This window comes from Chiloscyllium plagiosum, chromosome 6 (genome assembly GCF_004010195.1).
Source record: "Chiloscyllium plagiosum isolate BGI_BamShark_2017 chromosome 6, ASM401019v2, whole genome shotgun sequence".
Taxonomy (NCBI): Eukaryota; Metazoa; Chordata; class Chondrichthyes; order Orectolobiformes; family Hemiscylliidae; genus Chiloscyllium; species Chiloscyllium plagiosum.
In genome coordinates this window covers 91,579,339-91,595,899 of record NC_057715.1, presented here as the reverse complement: position 1 = coordinate 91,595,899, position 16,561 = coordinate 91,579,339, and the positions used below count along the sequence as shown (strand labels likewise).

The 16,561-nt window shown below is 38.9% G+C and overlaps 1 protein-coding gene across 1 annotated transcript in view; it reads right to left on the bottom strand.

Moving 5' to 3' along the window:
- Positions 1–203: 203 nt before the first annotated feature.
- ufm1 (ubiquitin-fold modifier 1) overlaps positions 204–16,561 on the bottom strand; it is a 37,896-nt gene continuing 21,538 nt past the window's right edge. Inside the window, exons 4-6 of the mRNA XM_043692117.1 lie at positions 8,251–8,290; positions 7,467–7,499; positions 204–735 (exon numbers count right to left, since the gene is read on the bottom strand). Of these exons, the coding sequence (XP_043548052.1) occupies positions 668–735; positions 7,467–7,499; positions 8,251–8,290 (141 nt within the window). The 3' untranslated portion in view covers positions 204–667. The remainder of the gene's footprint in view (positions 736–7,466; positions 7,500–8,250; positions 8,291–16,561) is intronic.

Genomic DNA, 16,561 nt, shown 5'->3' with positions numbered 1-16,561 from the left:
GTTCAACTGAGGTATTCAAAGGGAGTTTGAGTGTTCTTTGAAAAGTGACAGTCTTCAGGATTACACAGAGAAGGTGCGAAAATGGCAATAAATGAAATGCCCATTCAAAGAACCGATATACGCAAGATGGGCTGAATGGCTTCCTGCTGTGCAATAGTCAATCGGTGATTCTGAGTTTGTAATTTCAAAGATAAAATATATTCTGCAGTTCAATTTTATTTTAATGAATTTCAGAATTTGTATCTTCTTAATACAGAAAACAAATGATACAAGGTTAAAATATACTGATATCTACCAATTGACTACTTAATACCAAGCATTTTACAGAAGCTTTGTATAATACTTTGTAATTTCCTTGTGTGACTTTTACTTAACAGGTTTACATTCTTAAGGTATTAGCAGTCCCTGCTTAAGGATTAGATTTCTTTTCAGCCCAATCTTTTTCTCAATTACATTACAACACATTTTAGGCAGCACTGTTATGTGTTTACCATATGCATTTTAGATTTTTCTCTGCTTAAGGTGCTACCACCTAATTCAGTGGAGTCCTACCGGAGATTCTCTTAAAGGAATGCATATCAAAAGTGACAAGAAAAGGAGTTAAAAATAATTTTGAAAATAAATATTGTTTTCTTCTGTAGGCAAAAGATCTCTGGATGACAAATGGTTAAAGACTTCCAACTCGGTCCCTGGGAATAAGTCGCAATTCTGATCCATGCTTTAGAAAAATATTTCCTGTAATAAAAGAGCCATGATAAGAAAATTGGTTAGTAAAAGCATACAGAACATTCTTAATGTGTTCATCTGACATGACTACCTAAAGTGTTTATGCTTTCTACATTTGTGGAATATTGTGTTCATCCAAAAGACAACCACAATGTAAATAGAACAGCTAACTATTTCAGAGACCTTCTTATTTTCTATTCTAGTTGTGTTTAATAGCTTGAACATATTATGGTTTTAAAATGATACTGTAACACAAGCATCAAATCTTACATGCAAAAGATAATTTCTTCCCAAGAGTTCAAAAGGAGCCATTAACTTATTCATTTATTAGTATTGTATAATTTGAAGACCCATGTAATTATTTTCCATTATAAATATGCAGAATATATCCATTAGGTACAGGCCAGCAGAAGTCGTCCATTCAGTTCAACGAACTTGCTTCATTATTTAATGAGATCACGACTGATCTGATAATCCTAAACTCCACTTTCCTGCCTTTATCCCATACTCCTTGATTCCCTTACTGATTAAAATATGTCCATCTCAGCTTTGAATATACTTAATGACCCAGTCCTGACAACCTTCTGTGGTAAAGAATTCCACAGCTTCACTCTGCTCAGAGAATTTCCTCATCTCTGTCTTAAATGAGTGACAGGTTACTCTGAGGTTATGCTCTCTCATCCCAGGCTCCTCCACAAGAGTGAACAACCTCTCTGTATCTATCTTGTAAAACCCCTGAAGAATCTTCCATGTTTCCACAGATTGGAGTTTAGAAAGACAAGAAGCAATGAGTACACGGTCAACGTCACCTCATAAGAGACTCCCTCCATATTTGGAATCAACTTGGTGAACCTTTTCAGGACTGTGCCCAATGCCAGTATATCGTTCCTTAGATAATACTCATGGTATTCTAGGTGCTATTCACTAGTGCCTTGGATTATTACAGCAAAACTTTATTTTCATATTCCATTCCCTCCGAAATAAAAGCCAACATTCCACTATACCTTCTGAACTTGTATGCTCGCTTTTTCTCATGTAACTATTTTATAGAACAAATGAAAGGATCCCCAAATTTGAGGGGAAATTCCATTCAGGGCTCCTACAGAAATGCGGGTCTCCATTGTTATTTGGACAGCCTTTTTTTGAAATGCAGAACGGTTGGGGCAAGACAAACCACTCCCTGATTTTACAGCAGTCAGCTGCTATATTCTGAAATGTAAAGGTGCTGCTAGCTGCGATCAAACTGCAATTTCCTCAATTAAATGTGAGAGAGAGATGGAGAGAGAGATCAAGAGAGAGAGATCGAGAGATCAGCTCCTGTCTACAGTGGATGTCAAATCTGGGGAGTTCTGGGCTAATTCTGGAGTGGATGGTGTGTGTTTGATGGGGAGAGGAATTGGTTCGGACCTACTGCAGGGTGAGGAGTCAGGTTGGATATGGCGGAAGTGGTGCTGAATGGTGGGACCAGGACCATCAGCAGGGTTAGGTGGTGAGTGGGAGAAGGGGCTTGGGAGAAAGTAGGGTGAAGGTGTCAGGTCAGGTTAGGGGGTAATTGGATGAGATCAGAGTGTGCTGGAAAAGCACAGCAAGTCAGGCAGCATCCAAGGAGCAGGAAAATTGACATTTCGGGCAAGCCCTTCATCAGGAATAGAGGCAGGAAGCCTACAGGGTGGAGAGATAGCATCTGCAATCCTCACTTTTGCCTGGGTAATTAGATGAGATAGGCATAGGATAGGTTTAATAGTTACTTAGGAATTAGACTCTGACTCTAACATTTCCTATATATTTCAGTTCACTTCACGGGAACTTTCAAACTCTCTGATTTAATCAGAGACTTTTAGCAGCTTCTAGACGTACAGCAACTGCATTCTGTTGATGCTTCAACATCCCAGGCAATTTCTTCAGAGTCTACTACAATGGGGATTCTGCTGGGTCCCAATGCACAACTTCCCTCTACACTGGAATAACTACCCTCTGACCAGTAGAAAATGCAGTCATTATGTACCTCTAAATGTTCTCCTAGTACATTCTTACAATAGACAAACATGTTCATAGCTCCTTGAAAGTGGAGTCACAGGTAGATAGGATAGTGAAGAAGGCGTTTGGTATGCTTCTTTTATTGGTCAGAGTATTGAGCACAGAAGTTCTATATAAAAGAGACCTACAGGGCAATTTTTTCACACAGAAGGTGGAACGTGTATGGAATGAGCTGCCAGGAGGAAGTGGTGGAGGCTGGTACAATTGCAACATTTAAGAGGCATTTGGATGGGTATATGAACAGGAAGGGTTTGGAGGGATATGGGCCGGGTGCTGGCAGGTGGGACTAGATTGGGTTGGGATATCTGGTCGGCATGAACGGGTTGGATGAAGGGTCTGTTTCCATGCTGTACATCTCTATGACTATATAACTTGTAGAGACTTGGACAAAGGATGAGGAATGGCACTCTCACAGTTACTCTTAGAGAGAGCAGTTAAGGACGAGATGGACCAAAACGCCTCCTTCGCTGGTGAAACTTGTGTAAACAATGCTTACTATTTCTCCTGATAGTTCTTAAAAAACAATTACATTGCAGGCTAATTTGCTCACACTTTCATTGAAATAATGATAAAACAATTGTTAACTATATGCATCATAATCTACATAAAGATTTTGAACATGCATATTTTTCATGCTTTTATCATGGAAATCAGTGTCCACATGTACATAAAGCCGTCATCAATATTCACTCTCAATATGTTAGGTGCTCACAGTGCTATTTAAAGAAATAATCCATTATTTTCTTAGTAACTGAAATGTATAATTCATGGTTTAGAATTAAATTTAACATAATATGATTACACTGATCTATTGTCACCTTTATTTTATTTCCATCTCTTAAATCCAATTGAAATTATTCACTGTGTCTAAAACCTAATCATCCCACCAAGTAATTATAGACATAAGATGCCTGACCTGTTTACCATGCATGGACCAGTAAAGAATAAAACTTAAACATGCAGTAAATGAACAGGTCACACAAATACCACTCCATTACAATTTTAACAAAGCAATGGAGAGTATTGTGGATTCCAAACACTGAAGTAATAGTAACACTCCCAGAATCCAATTAAGTATAAACCAAACTTTGTTTATTCAGTAACAGTGTACTAATTCTAATGCTATCTTGTTAATGACATAAGTGTTCCTGTTAATATAAAACATTCTCTGATTTACTACAAACATTTAACATACCTACATAAGGTATAAGCAATGCAGCTATATTTGGAATCTTATACAGAATACACAAGAGAAAGAAAAAAAACAATAAATTTAAGAATTTACAGTTTGAAGAATCAGATGCTGCTACTGCAGTAGATTAGATTAGATTAAATTCTCTACAGTGTGAAAGCAGGCCCTTCGGCCCAACAAGTCCACACCGACCCTCCGAAGAGTAACCCACCCAGACTCATTTCCCTTTGATTAATGCACCTAACACAGTGGGCTATTCAGCATGGCCAATTTACCTGGCCTACACATCTTTGGTCCACTTCAGTAGTAGCTTAGTTTTTTAAAAAATACTTTTAGTTAAGCATCCTCTAAAGCAAGAATCTCTCTTCTGGAGAGATAGCAATGACTTACTGCTTTTAATTCACTGCAAATCATGAAACATATTGGTTATAGTTAAAGATTTAAATGTTTAATATCAAGCATAATCATTGTGCAAAATTTGGACAATATTCCGATTTGTTCCACATTGCTAATTTCAATAAACTACAAATGAAAAATACAGCATAGATACATCTTGATTGAGATTGCAATGCTAGAACGTTAGAGGAAAATGTGTAATTTTAAATGATATGAAATGTTTTACTTAAACACAAACCATGAGATTGTGAATTGTACAATGTGAATGAAAGAAAATTTAAGAGCATAACAATACCATGTCTCTAAAACAACTAACACTGGGGTGGGCGTGAAACTAGGATAAATATTTTAATAGTTTTTAGATGCCCTGCATATTCCTATAAATACAAAATGTAAAATCAAGTATTCCAAATTCACTGTTGACTTTACAAGTGTTATGGTACAATTTTTAATTGGATTTTCAATTGTCTGGCTTGGTTATTCCTGAAACAAATTAGTACATTCCGAAAATTATTGTTATACATTAATAACCTCTAGGCAATCCACAAGTTAATTGTTTATTTAAATGATGGGTTGCTTCATCTGACAGTTCTACAGATATTTCAAACAAGTGTCTTCATGAGTATGGGCTCTCAACTATTTCCCAAACCAGAAATCAGACTGTTATGCTTATCACTGCTTGTAGTAAGCTGTGGACATTTGAATCAATTTGACAGTTATTCCCATTTGCTCATCCTGCACCTACACATTGTCATCCACCTAAATTACACTAATGTAAAATCAAAGCAAGGTTAAAATTTCATGAAAAAAATGATTACACCTATGACATTTTAGTCTTCATTTATTGACCAGTTAGGTTTTTATCTGCGTGTCAAGTGCTACATGACCTATTTTCATGTCCAAAACATCGAGCGTGCATATTTATTTTTCTTTACAGCTAACCTGCACACTGACTGTTAAGACTGCACATTCAATCCAGATCTTCATGCATGCAACTACCAGATAAACCTATCTCCCACACACTGAATACATACTCATTACAAATATGGAAGGATGTGTGCCCATTAAGCAACACAGACCTTTACAAAAGGCAGATGCTTCAACTTCTAGTTCTGCAAGGCAAGCTAAAACAAACACCAAATCCAAGCACAGTAACTGCGAGTTCGAGATTAAATTACTTCAGGTTATTTGCAACTACAAATTGCATTTCTATGCTGTCACCCGAAAACAGCATGGATATATTTGAACTTCAGAAGTAGTTGAAGGGAAAACAGGCAACTATAGACTGGCTAGCCTGTCTTTACTCGTATGGAAAATATATGAATCTGTCATTAGGAATTTGTACCAAAGCAATTGCCATATGATTATATAGTGTCACAGATTTGTGACAGGAAAAGTAGGTTAGACAGATGCATCAAGAGTTTTCAAAAATGTACCAATTTACGAATAAGAACCATGGATACAGGGGAAAATTAGTATATACAGTGGGTACAAATTTTTTTTAAAATCAACAAGGTAATGCACAATAGACTAATATACAAAATTACTGTTCACTGGAAAGGGGGAAATATATTAGTATGGATTTCAGGAGGTAAAGGAAGAGAAGGAATCAAAGCTTATTTTGAATTGCAGTTTATAACAAGTGGGATACTGCATGAATCAGAGCTTGGACCTCGGCTATTAACAATCTGAATCCCCTTATGTAAGTTATAGATAAAGTATAACGCATCCAAATTTTCTGATGATACAAAGTTAGGTGAAAAGTAAACTGCGAGGTGGAAGCAAAGGAGCTGCAGAGGGGTAAGAGTACCTGATCCATGGCAGTTGGAAATGTAATATGGAGAAATGGTGACGTCATGCACATTGCTGCAGAATTGGAGAAGCAGAAAGCTTATTAAATGGTGAGCAAATGGGAAAAATTGTATGCAAAGGAATCTAGGTCTCAATGTATATAATCAGAGGTCTTATCATGCAGATACAAGCAGCAATTAGGAAATTAAACAGGATGTTCTACTTTTAAACAAAAGGACAAAAATGAAATAATCCTACTGCAATTGCACAGGGCCTTTGTGAGATAACATCTGGAGTACTGTGTACAGTTTTGATGGGCCTACCCATGAAAGGATATGATATCGTTGGAAGGAATAAAACAACGGTTGACAAGAATGCTTCCTGGGACGATGGACTTGCCCTCTGAGGAGAGATCATGTAGGCTAGGTCTATGATCAGTAGAACTTTAAAAAATTAGAAGTGGTCTTATTAAAACTTATGAAATATTTAAGGGCTTGTGCTTGAAAGATATTTCCCTTGACCAGAGAATTTACAACTAGGGTTCACAATCTCAGAACAGAGTTGGAACCTGGGATAGTGGGGGAAGGAGGAGCTGACAGTGTCTTTAGAATGGTGGGTCTGGGTCATTGGAAAGTAGCTTATCAATCTAGATACTCAAGGCAGTCTATCTGGCATGTAGACCAGCCCAACGTATAGGTACCTCAGTCAATTATTTGTACTCCTCTGGACAACAGGCAATCATTGGACAAGCAGTAGGACAGATTCCCTTCCTTTCTTGCCTACCTCTTGGACTTCTAAGTGGGCCTTGTCGTGTCTGGGTGCTGCTGCCTTCATCTTCACTTTTCTTTCCCTCATATAAAGCATTTCAACCATGACTATGGTTCACTTAGAAGACCTCTAGCTCAGAACTGTGGTGCTCAGTTGTGCATTTTTAAGATTGTATCCAGAACTTTATTGATCTCCAAATAAATTTAGGATAGAGGTTTTGATGAAAGAGCTTCAACGAATGCACTGCATAGCAGGCTCTAAGGGGTAAATGGCCTACCTGCTAATTCTTGTGCCTTTTTTGTTCTTAAATGATTACAAACACAAATTTAAATTAACATGATATTACAGATATAAATAACCATTGCCTATGACGAACTTAAGGTATATATTCAGTTTCAAATATGCATGAAATCTATTGGTAAATTTTTTTTTTTAAAACTTATTAACATGAAGGTTGGAAACTGCTCAAAAATCATAAAATTCAATATATTATAAAACAGATAGAATCAACTATAATAGCCCCCCAAAATTTGCCAATTCAAACAATTTCACTTACCTGCAGTTTGAGCAGGGTTGATGCCTATTCCATCTGCAATGAAACAAATTCATCTTAAACTATCGGAATTTCAGGAGGAAGACAACCAGACTTCAGAAAGAACAGTAGCTTGGAACATAATTACATTGCAGTTAAAGTAGCTACAATTTGCAGCGTACACACTGAAGTGATAGACCGTTCACAAAATTGGCATTCCCGTCTTTGATATCACGTGTGGCTGTTCGGTACATTGGATTCAATATGCTTATAATTTGCTTTTTTGCAAACCTCTATCTATTCTTGTTATATGGTGAAAACTGCTGCAAATAAGATGACAATTTTGAGTGACAGCAGAAAAGTAAGCATACTAGTTATATTTTACATTACAGATTATTCAGCAATTCAGACTTATGTGATCAAAACATTTTTAAAAACTGCATGAACGTCTGTGTCAACATATTTCTATTCAGTGCATTTTAAAGGAATGTAGAGTTGTGTCAATTTTCTAAAATTGTCTCTCTTCAAAAGCACCAAAGACATTTTCCTTATTGCGCCTACACTACAGTAATACATATTGAGTACCTTATGAAAAATACTAGAGTAATAAAAATATTGACAATGTTAACTTGCATCCTGAATTTTCAAATGCTGTACACACTTCAGGCTGTTAAATGCTTATTGTATAATTATTCTGGATTTAGAATTTGGCAGTATCTGCCAATAAAACATTTATCCAAAGAGGAGCAAAACACTCAATGTTAATGATATTAATGACATTGTATTAAAATACTGAATATTTCCTTACCATTTGTTATGATAGCACTGCTTGCTGCAGGTACTTTAAACTGAAAACAAAGGAAGACATTGAGAAACATTTTAAAAATTAAAGTCTGAAAATAATTTCTTTTCAAAAAATCAATTTCTCCTAATGCATTTTTGGAGATTATGCAAATTGGGTTCAAGTAAGGTGTTACCATCAAAATAGGTTTTGGATCTTGACTAGCACAAGAGCCAAATAGTTGCACCAATGTCACTGTTATTGACACTAATGGGCTTTTGCGTTGTAAGCAACTTTATATTATTCTCACCAATTTAACACATTCACTTAAAAATGCTTAAATGACAAGATGATTTTGAAATCCTGAAAATAATTGAAGACTAGTATAAACCAAGATCTTTAATAATAATTGAACACTTGTCACGATAGCAATAAAATATGGACTATCAATTTTTGAATGTCAACATCTGATTTTAATAACTGGGACATTCATGGAGTGAACTGGTTTTAAAAAATGAAAAAAAAACCCACTGACTTAAAATGGCCACACACATTAGACAGGATTCATAAAACCAACCTGAAATAAATGAAGCATCAGAACTGAAATTAGCATTTTATATCAAAATGCATTAAAACTAGTTCACCCAGTTAATTGCGAAGAAACCCTGAACTCCTAACTTGATTTACACCTGTATGACAAGCTTCACATGGGATAGATAGCAGAGGGGTAAATAGCCGTGAGAAATGCTAGACCAAAAAAGGGAAGCCAGGCAACGAAAGCAGAACTGTTGCTGATTGTTAAAAGGAGTCCAGATGGGAGATAGTTAAGAAGCTGCCTCGTTTTTCATAGCAGGAAGCCAGTCCATGTAAAAGCAAATGGATGGCTAAGCATTCCATGGAAATTCAGGCTCCAAGACTGGTGTCTATAGCATTGAAGGTGTTCAGTGCCTGCTCTGGTGTCTCTTGACCAGGAGAGCTATCAGGACTTTATGTCAAAAGCAGCAATGCCAATGGTGTAAATGAAGATTCTGAGACACTAGTTGCTCACAAACATTGGGAGAGGTGGAAAATGAAGGACTTTCCACATGGAAACAAGTTAAGTTCCAGTTTGCTGACAAAGTAGCCTATGGAGAAGAGTATAGCAATGCCACTGGTTAAAGTATAGACAGAGAGTGAATATGTTATGGGGCCTAATAGCGGTGTTATTATTGCTGCTTTCTCAGCTAGATAACCATCGGATTTGCTTAACATACCAGGACATATTTGGATTGATTCCCCAAAGTAGAATTTTTTAAGCATAGAAAGCCTACATGATGATATCAGTGCTAGAAATCATGCCTTCCACAATGTGTGCACATGCTTGGTTGACTGCAGTTCAGTGTCAGCAATCACTGCTTAGAAAAACAGACCTCTATAGCATTCAAAATTACCAGGGGAATGAAACTCTCTAGGAATGGGGAAGGTAAGCAAGGAAAAAATCTGCAATTTATGATCATTTGCTACAATAAAAAAAACTACATTCTGTTCACTTTATGAATACTTTTCCAAAAAAGTGAATACCAAGTTCATGATGGACCAAGATGGAGCTTGTAGAAGGAAGAAATAAAATAAATATTGTCTCCATTACCAGGGCCACCTATATCAACCCCATAGCATCGCCCATTTTCAATCCAAACTCCAGCTATTAGCTGCTCAAACTTGCATCAAGTCTTTGTCATCACCAGACTCAACTTATTCCAAATCGTCCTGGCTGGTCTCCCAGCTGTCAAAATAAAAATGCACTGCATATAAAAACCTACGATGCAGCAGAGGTAGTTGAATGCTTTGGCTCAATGTAAATGATAAAGGAGTTACTGAGTTTCTCATTCAACTTTGGCATGCGAAATACAAAAATCAATACAAAAGTGTGGGCTCCTCATTGAAGTGGGAACATCTGCTGTTCAACACTTATGATTCATGGCACAAGCTGTGAACTTTCAAAAGATAAAAAGACATACACAACAGTGTGCTAGAATCATTATTAAAAAGTGGTCAGCAGTTATGACAGTCCCTGCTGATACTGCTGACGGTCACAGATAATAAACAGAAGCAAAATGTTCTCACTGCATGAAGTCTTCTCGACATTTTATGGAACTAAGCAGAGGAACATTTACAGTAAGATTTTTTTTGGGAGCAGTTGTAAGAAGGGAAAAGGAAAATAGACTGCAAAATAATATTAGTAATAACAATCAACATATACAGAAGGATCTGCCTTCAATCGTTTTTCCTGACAAATGGAATGGCATTATTCAATAGCCCCAAAATGTTTATTTTCTGTAAATGAGAAGCTCAGTGAGCTTTGAGGTTTGTAGCTCTGGTTTAGGATCTGGATGTAGTTTTGCTTACTGAGCCAGAAGGTTTGTTGTCAAACGTTTTGTCACAATGCTAGGTAACATCATCAGTGAGCCTCTGGTGAGGGGTTGGTGTTACGTCTCGCTTTTTACTTATGGGTTTACATTTCCTTGGGTTGGTGATGTCATTTCTGGTCCTTTTTCTCAGAGGGTGGTAGATGGGGTCCAAATCAATGAGTTTATTAATAGAATACTGGTTGGAATGCCATGCTTCAAGGAATTCTTGTGCATGTCTCTGTTTGGCCTGCACTAGGATGGATGTGTTGTACCAGTCAAAGTGGTGTCCTTCTTCATCTGTATGTAAGGAGACTAGTGAGAGAGGGTCATGTCCTTTTGTGGCTGGTTGATGCTCATGTATCCTGGTGGCTAGTTTTCTGCCTGTTTGTCCAATGTAGTGTTTGTTACAGATCTTGCAAGATATCTTGTAAATGATGTTTGTTTTGCTTATTGTCTGTATAGGGTCTTTCAAGTTCATTAGCTGCTGTTTTAGCATGTTGGTGGGTTTGTGGGCTACCATGATGCTAAGAGGTCCAAGTAGTCTGGCAGTCTTGCAAGATACCTTGCAAGAACTGCAACAAACTCTACATCAGACAAACAGGCAGAAAACTAGCCACCAGGATACATGAACACCAACCAGCCACAAAAAGACATGACCCACTATCACTAGTATTTCTTACATACAGATGAAGGTGAAACACCAATTTGACTGGGACAACATATTTACCCTACGGCAAGCTAACAGATACACACGAGAATTCCTAGAAGCATGGCATTCCAACCGGAACTCTATCAACAGACACATCGATTTGGACCCCATCTACCATCCTCTGAGAAAAAGAGCAGGAAATTATATCACCAACCCAAGGAAATCTAAACACAAAAATAGAAAGTGGGGCATAACACCAGCGCTTCATTGGAGGTTCACGGATGATGTTACCTAGTATGGTGATGAAACGTCTGACAAAGAACCTTCCATTTCAGCGAGAAACTTACATCCAGAATGAGAAGCTCAGCTCAGGAACAAATAAGATGTTGCAATTTGGCCTGCAAGGATTCCATGCCATTCCATTCTCCCAGTTTTTTCATCTCCATCACATCTATTCAGACGATGCTACCCTTCAGTGGGCAGCCTCCAACATGATCTTCTTTTTCCCTCAAACAAGTATGTGATCGGCAGGACCTTCAGCTGTATGCAACTCACCTCCTGCACATCTGTCCACAGAACATCCCCTCCTGCACAGGATAATTGGTTTCCCCATGTCTTTATTTTCCACCCCAGTGGTTTCCACATGGAAAGGATCATCCCCTGCCCTTTCTATTACCTCCAATAGATGCCACCATCGAACACATCTTCTCTTCCCCCTCTCCTTCACTATCAGTGATCACACCCTCCATCCCCTCCAAGAGAGACAATGGCCCGAAACTGAAACCAAGCACAAAGGAAGTTTCTTGGAGTTGCTGGAGGTCCACAACAGAGTCATCGTCAGAGGATAAATGGTAGGCCATTTTCGCAATGAGATGCTGACAAATTTCTTTCGAGAAGAATGAACCTGTAGAATTCGCTACCACAGAAGGCTATGGAGGCCTAGTCACAATATATTAGGAAAGAGACAATTTTCTCGGGGCTAAAGTTGTGAAGGCTGATGGGGAGACAGCAAGAGTATGGCATTGAGTTGAAGGATAACCCTGGTGAGACCACACTTGAAATATTGTGTCCAGTTCTGTCAACCTATTATAGGAAATTTGTGGAAGCTTTGAAGAGGGTGCAAAGGTGGTATACCAGGATGCTGCCTGGACTGGAGGGCTTGTCTTACAAGGACAGGTTGACTGAGCTTGGACTTTTCTCTCTGGAGAGGAGGAAGAGAGGTGACCTGATTGAAGTGTACAAGGCAATGAGAGGCATGGATGGAGTTGATAGCCAGAGACTTTTTCCCAGGGCAGGATTTACTGCTACGAGGGGTCACAGTTTTAAGGTGTTAGGAGGAAGGTTTTGAGGAGATGTCAGAGGTAGGTTCTTTATGCAGAGAGTTGTGAATGCATGGAATGAGTTGCCAGTGGTAATGGTGGAAGTAGAGTCGTTAGGGACATTTAACCGACTGCTGGACATACACATGGACAGCAGTGAGATGAGGGGAGCATAGGTTAGGTTATTTTATTTTAGTTAGGATTAATCCTCAGCACATCATCGTGGGCCAAAGGTCCTGTACTGTGCTGTACTTTTCTATGATCAAGTGAATGGTGGGGCAGATGGGTCAAATTGCCTGGTTCTGCTCCTATTTCCTATGCTTCTACATTCCACATTTAAGCCATCCTTTGGAAGAAAGAAATTTCTTTTGAATTCCTAATGGCTTTCTTGGTAGCAATTTAATGATGACCTCTAGTTATGTTCTTCCCCACAACATTCAGTCCAAATCCACACAATCAAAACACTGCAGCATTTTAAAAGCCTCTTATTAGGTTACTCCACACCAATGTTTCTCCTATTTTAAAAAAGTATAAGCCACCATACTCATACCAGGCCATAAGGCTGCTCTCTCACTGGTGCTGGTTGAACCTGAGGGTCACCTCACCTCAGGTGAGGGTAGAGGTTGCAAAGGAGAGTCATTCAAGGTAACCTCAGCCATGCGAGAATTCAACCCATGCTGTTCACATTACTCTGCATTGCACACCAGGTGTCCAGTCAACTTAGCTAACTGATCCCTCTTTTCTTCTAAGAACCCAGTCTGCCCATCTTTTCTTGTCTGATATAGCTGCTCAATATTGTAAGATCATCTTGAATGTGAAGGTACTCCTGTTTTGTTTTCTATGTGTAAGTTTTCTTGAACTTCTCTCCTGTTCCTCCTCTACCCTGCCATACAAAGCTGGGTGGCAGGGTGAAATGTGAGGAGGACGTTAGGAGATTACAGGGTGACCTGGACAGGCTAGGTGAGTGGACAGATGCATGACAGGTGCAGTTTAGTGTAGATGACTGTGTGGTTATCCACTTTGGTGGCAAGAACAGGAAGGCAGCTTACTATCTAAATGGAGTCAAGTTAGGTAAAGGGGCAGTACGACGAGACCTCAGGTGTTCTTGTACATCAGTCAATGAAAGCAAGCATGCAGGTACAGCAGGCAATGAAGAAATCTAATAGCATGCTGGCCTTCATAACAAGTGGAATTGAGAATAGAAGCAAAGAGGTTCTTCTGCAGCTGTACAGGGCCCTGATGAGACCGCACCTGGAATATTGTGTGCAGTTTTGGTCTCCAAATTTGAGGAAAGACATTCTGGCTATTGAGGGAGTGCAGCGTAGGTTCACGAGGTCAATTCCCGGAATGGTGGGACTATCTTACGCTGAAAGATTGGAGCGACTGGGCTTGTATACGCTTGAGTTTAGAAGGCTGAGAGGGGATCTGATTGAGACATATATATTTATTAAAGGATTGGACACTCTGGAGGCAGGAAGCATGTTTCTACTGATGGGTGAGTGCCGAACCAGAGGACACAGTTTAAAAATAAGGGGTAGGCCATTTAGAACAGAGTTGAGGAGAAACTTCTTCACCCAGAGAGTAGTAAGTGTGTGGAATGCTCTGCCCCAGAAGGCTGTGGAGGCCCAGTCTCTGGATACTTTCAAGAAAGAGTTGGATACAGCTCTTAAGGATAGTGGAATCAAGGGTTATGGGGATAAGGCAGGAACAGGATACTGATCGAGGATGATCATAATGAATTGTGGTGCTGATTCGAAGGGCAGAATGGCCTACTCCTGCACCTACTGTCCATTGTCTGTATTGTCTACCCTCAACCTTTAAAAAGGAATTCATGATTTCTTTGTCACCAAAGAAAACACCATCCAAAAAGATGCATTTGCTACTTACCTTCCATTACCTTGCCCATCGGTTGAACTTTCCCCAAGGCTCCTCGCTATGCTAACTTTGAACTTGTACCTTTCTCTAGGTTCTCTCCTATCTCCTCCTTGACCTCTCTGAGCTCGTCACATCCAAAAGAAACAAACCACCAAATTCAAATTCAAACTTTAATCAGTGAAAAGTGTGGAAGAGGATTCTATGGAGCATAACCTCTGAGTAAAATTTCTGTATCAACTGGAAGAAATAACATCTTAAAAGGCAGATTTTCTCAGCTTATGTTCTTGATTGATTGTGTTAGACACTACTTAATTTATTTATACATTTACTGTACTTGGATTTGTGGAGCTTCTACTGAATTAATTGTTGCTAAGTTTTCTAAAAAACTTAGAAAAGCACAGCTAGAAAAGCACAGCCAGTCATAAAGAGGAGATAGGACATTGGGGAGACAGGATGCCAACTTGCGGATCTTTTCAGAGACCATCTCTGGACACCAACACTAACCAACCGCACTGCCTTGTGGCTGAACACTTTAACTCTTCCCCCCCATTCCTCCAAGGACATGCAAGCCCTGAGCTTCCTCCATCACCAAACCCTAATCACCACAAGCTTGGTGGAAGAACGCCTCATCTTCTGCTTTGGGATCCTCCAACCATATGGGATCAATGTAGATTTAACCAGTTACCCCATTTCCCCTTCCCCTTCCTTATCCCAGTCCCAACTTTCCAAATTGGCACCGTCCTCTTGAATTGTCCTACCTGTCCGTCTTCCTTCTCACCTATCCACTCCACCCTTCTCTCCAAACTAATATTTTCACCCCCAATTTCTACCTATCGCCAAGAGAGACAATGGCCTGAAACTGAAACCTAGCACAAAGGAAGTTTCTTGGAGTTGCTGGAGGTCCACAACAGAGTCATCGTCAGAGGATAAATGGTAGGCCATTTTCGCAATGAGATGCTGACAAATTTCTTTCGAGAAGAATAAACCTGTAGAATTCGCTACCACAGAAGGCTATGGAGGCCTAGTCACAATATATTAACTACGTTCCTCCCAGCCCCACCCTCTCCCATTTATCTCTCTGCTCACTTGGCCCACAAGCCTCATTCCTATTAAAGGGCTTAAACCCAAAACGTTCATTTTCCTGCTCCTCTGATGCTGCCTGACCTCCTGTGCGTTTCCAGCATTACACTCTTCGATTTTGATCTCCAGGATCTGTGGTCCTCACTTTCTCCAAGTTTTCTAAAAAGGCAACTTAACCACATTGCAAAGAAAACCTTATATTTACTGGTGATATTGCTCTTTAACTACCACACGTTTCCATAAGCTTAATCATTAGATCGGATTTCAAGAAATGTAGTTACTGGAGTCAATTTCAGGTCCTCTTGAATCTATCCTTAATTCAACAGGAGAATGGAAATGTCAAATTATTAGCACAATGCCATGCTGATCAATCATAGCTGGAGCATCAACATGGGGAATGAAATTGATCATGGCGTCTTACTGCAGTGGCTACACTTCAAAAGCACTTTGCTAGCTCTAAAATGTTCTTGCACTGCCTGAAAAAGCAAAATTATTTCATAAAAATGCAAATTATTTTGTTTCCTTTTAAATGTGGTAATAAGGGAAGAGGATGGTGCAGTAAAGTTTTGGAGATTTTTGATTATCACCTCTAAATAACAATTAGTTATTTAGAAAACTGTAAAATTGTGCATCATTGTAAAGTTGATGTATTTAATATCTTCATGAGAATCATGAATCGAATGTGCACACGCTTATTTATTTCTATACACCGTTCACAGGTCAGGGTGACGTTGCTGTTCCTATACAACTTAAAACTATTTATGCAGCTGATAGTAAAGTGTAGTTCAGTCCATTCTGTTTGCAGATTTACATTTTAAACTAAGTACAAAAAGGATTGTATTGCCAAAATTTTAATCCTTACCTTTCAAACACTGCATGTAATAATCCAGTTACAGATTTAAATATCAAAATATGGTTTTACATCTGGTTGTGTTGCTAGCAAGAGGCAAGGGATAATGCATGCTTTTTTGAATATACTTATAAAGGAGACTTGCAGTTATGCAGTTTGGGATTGATTGCTCTCCCAC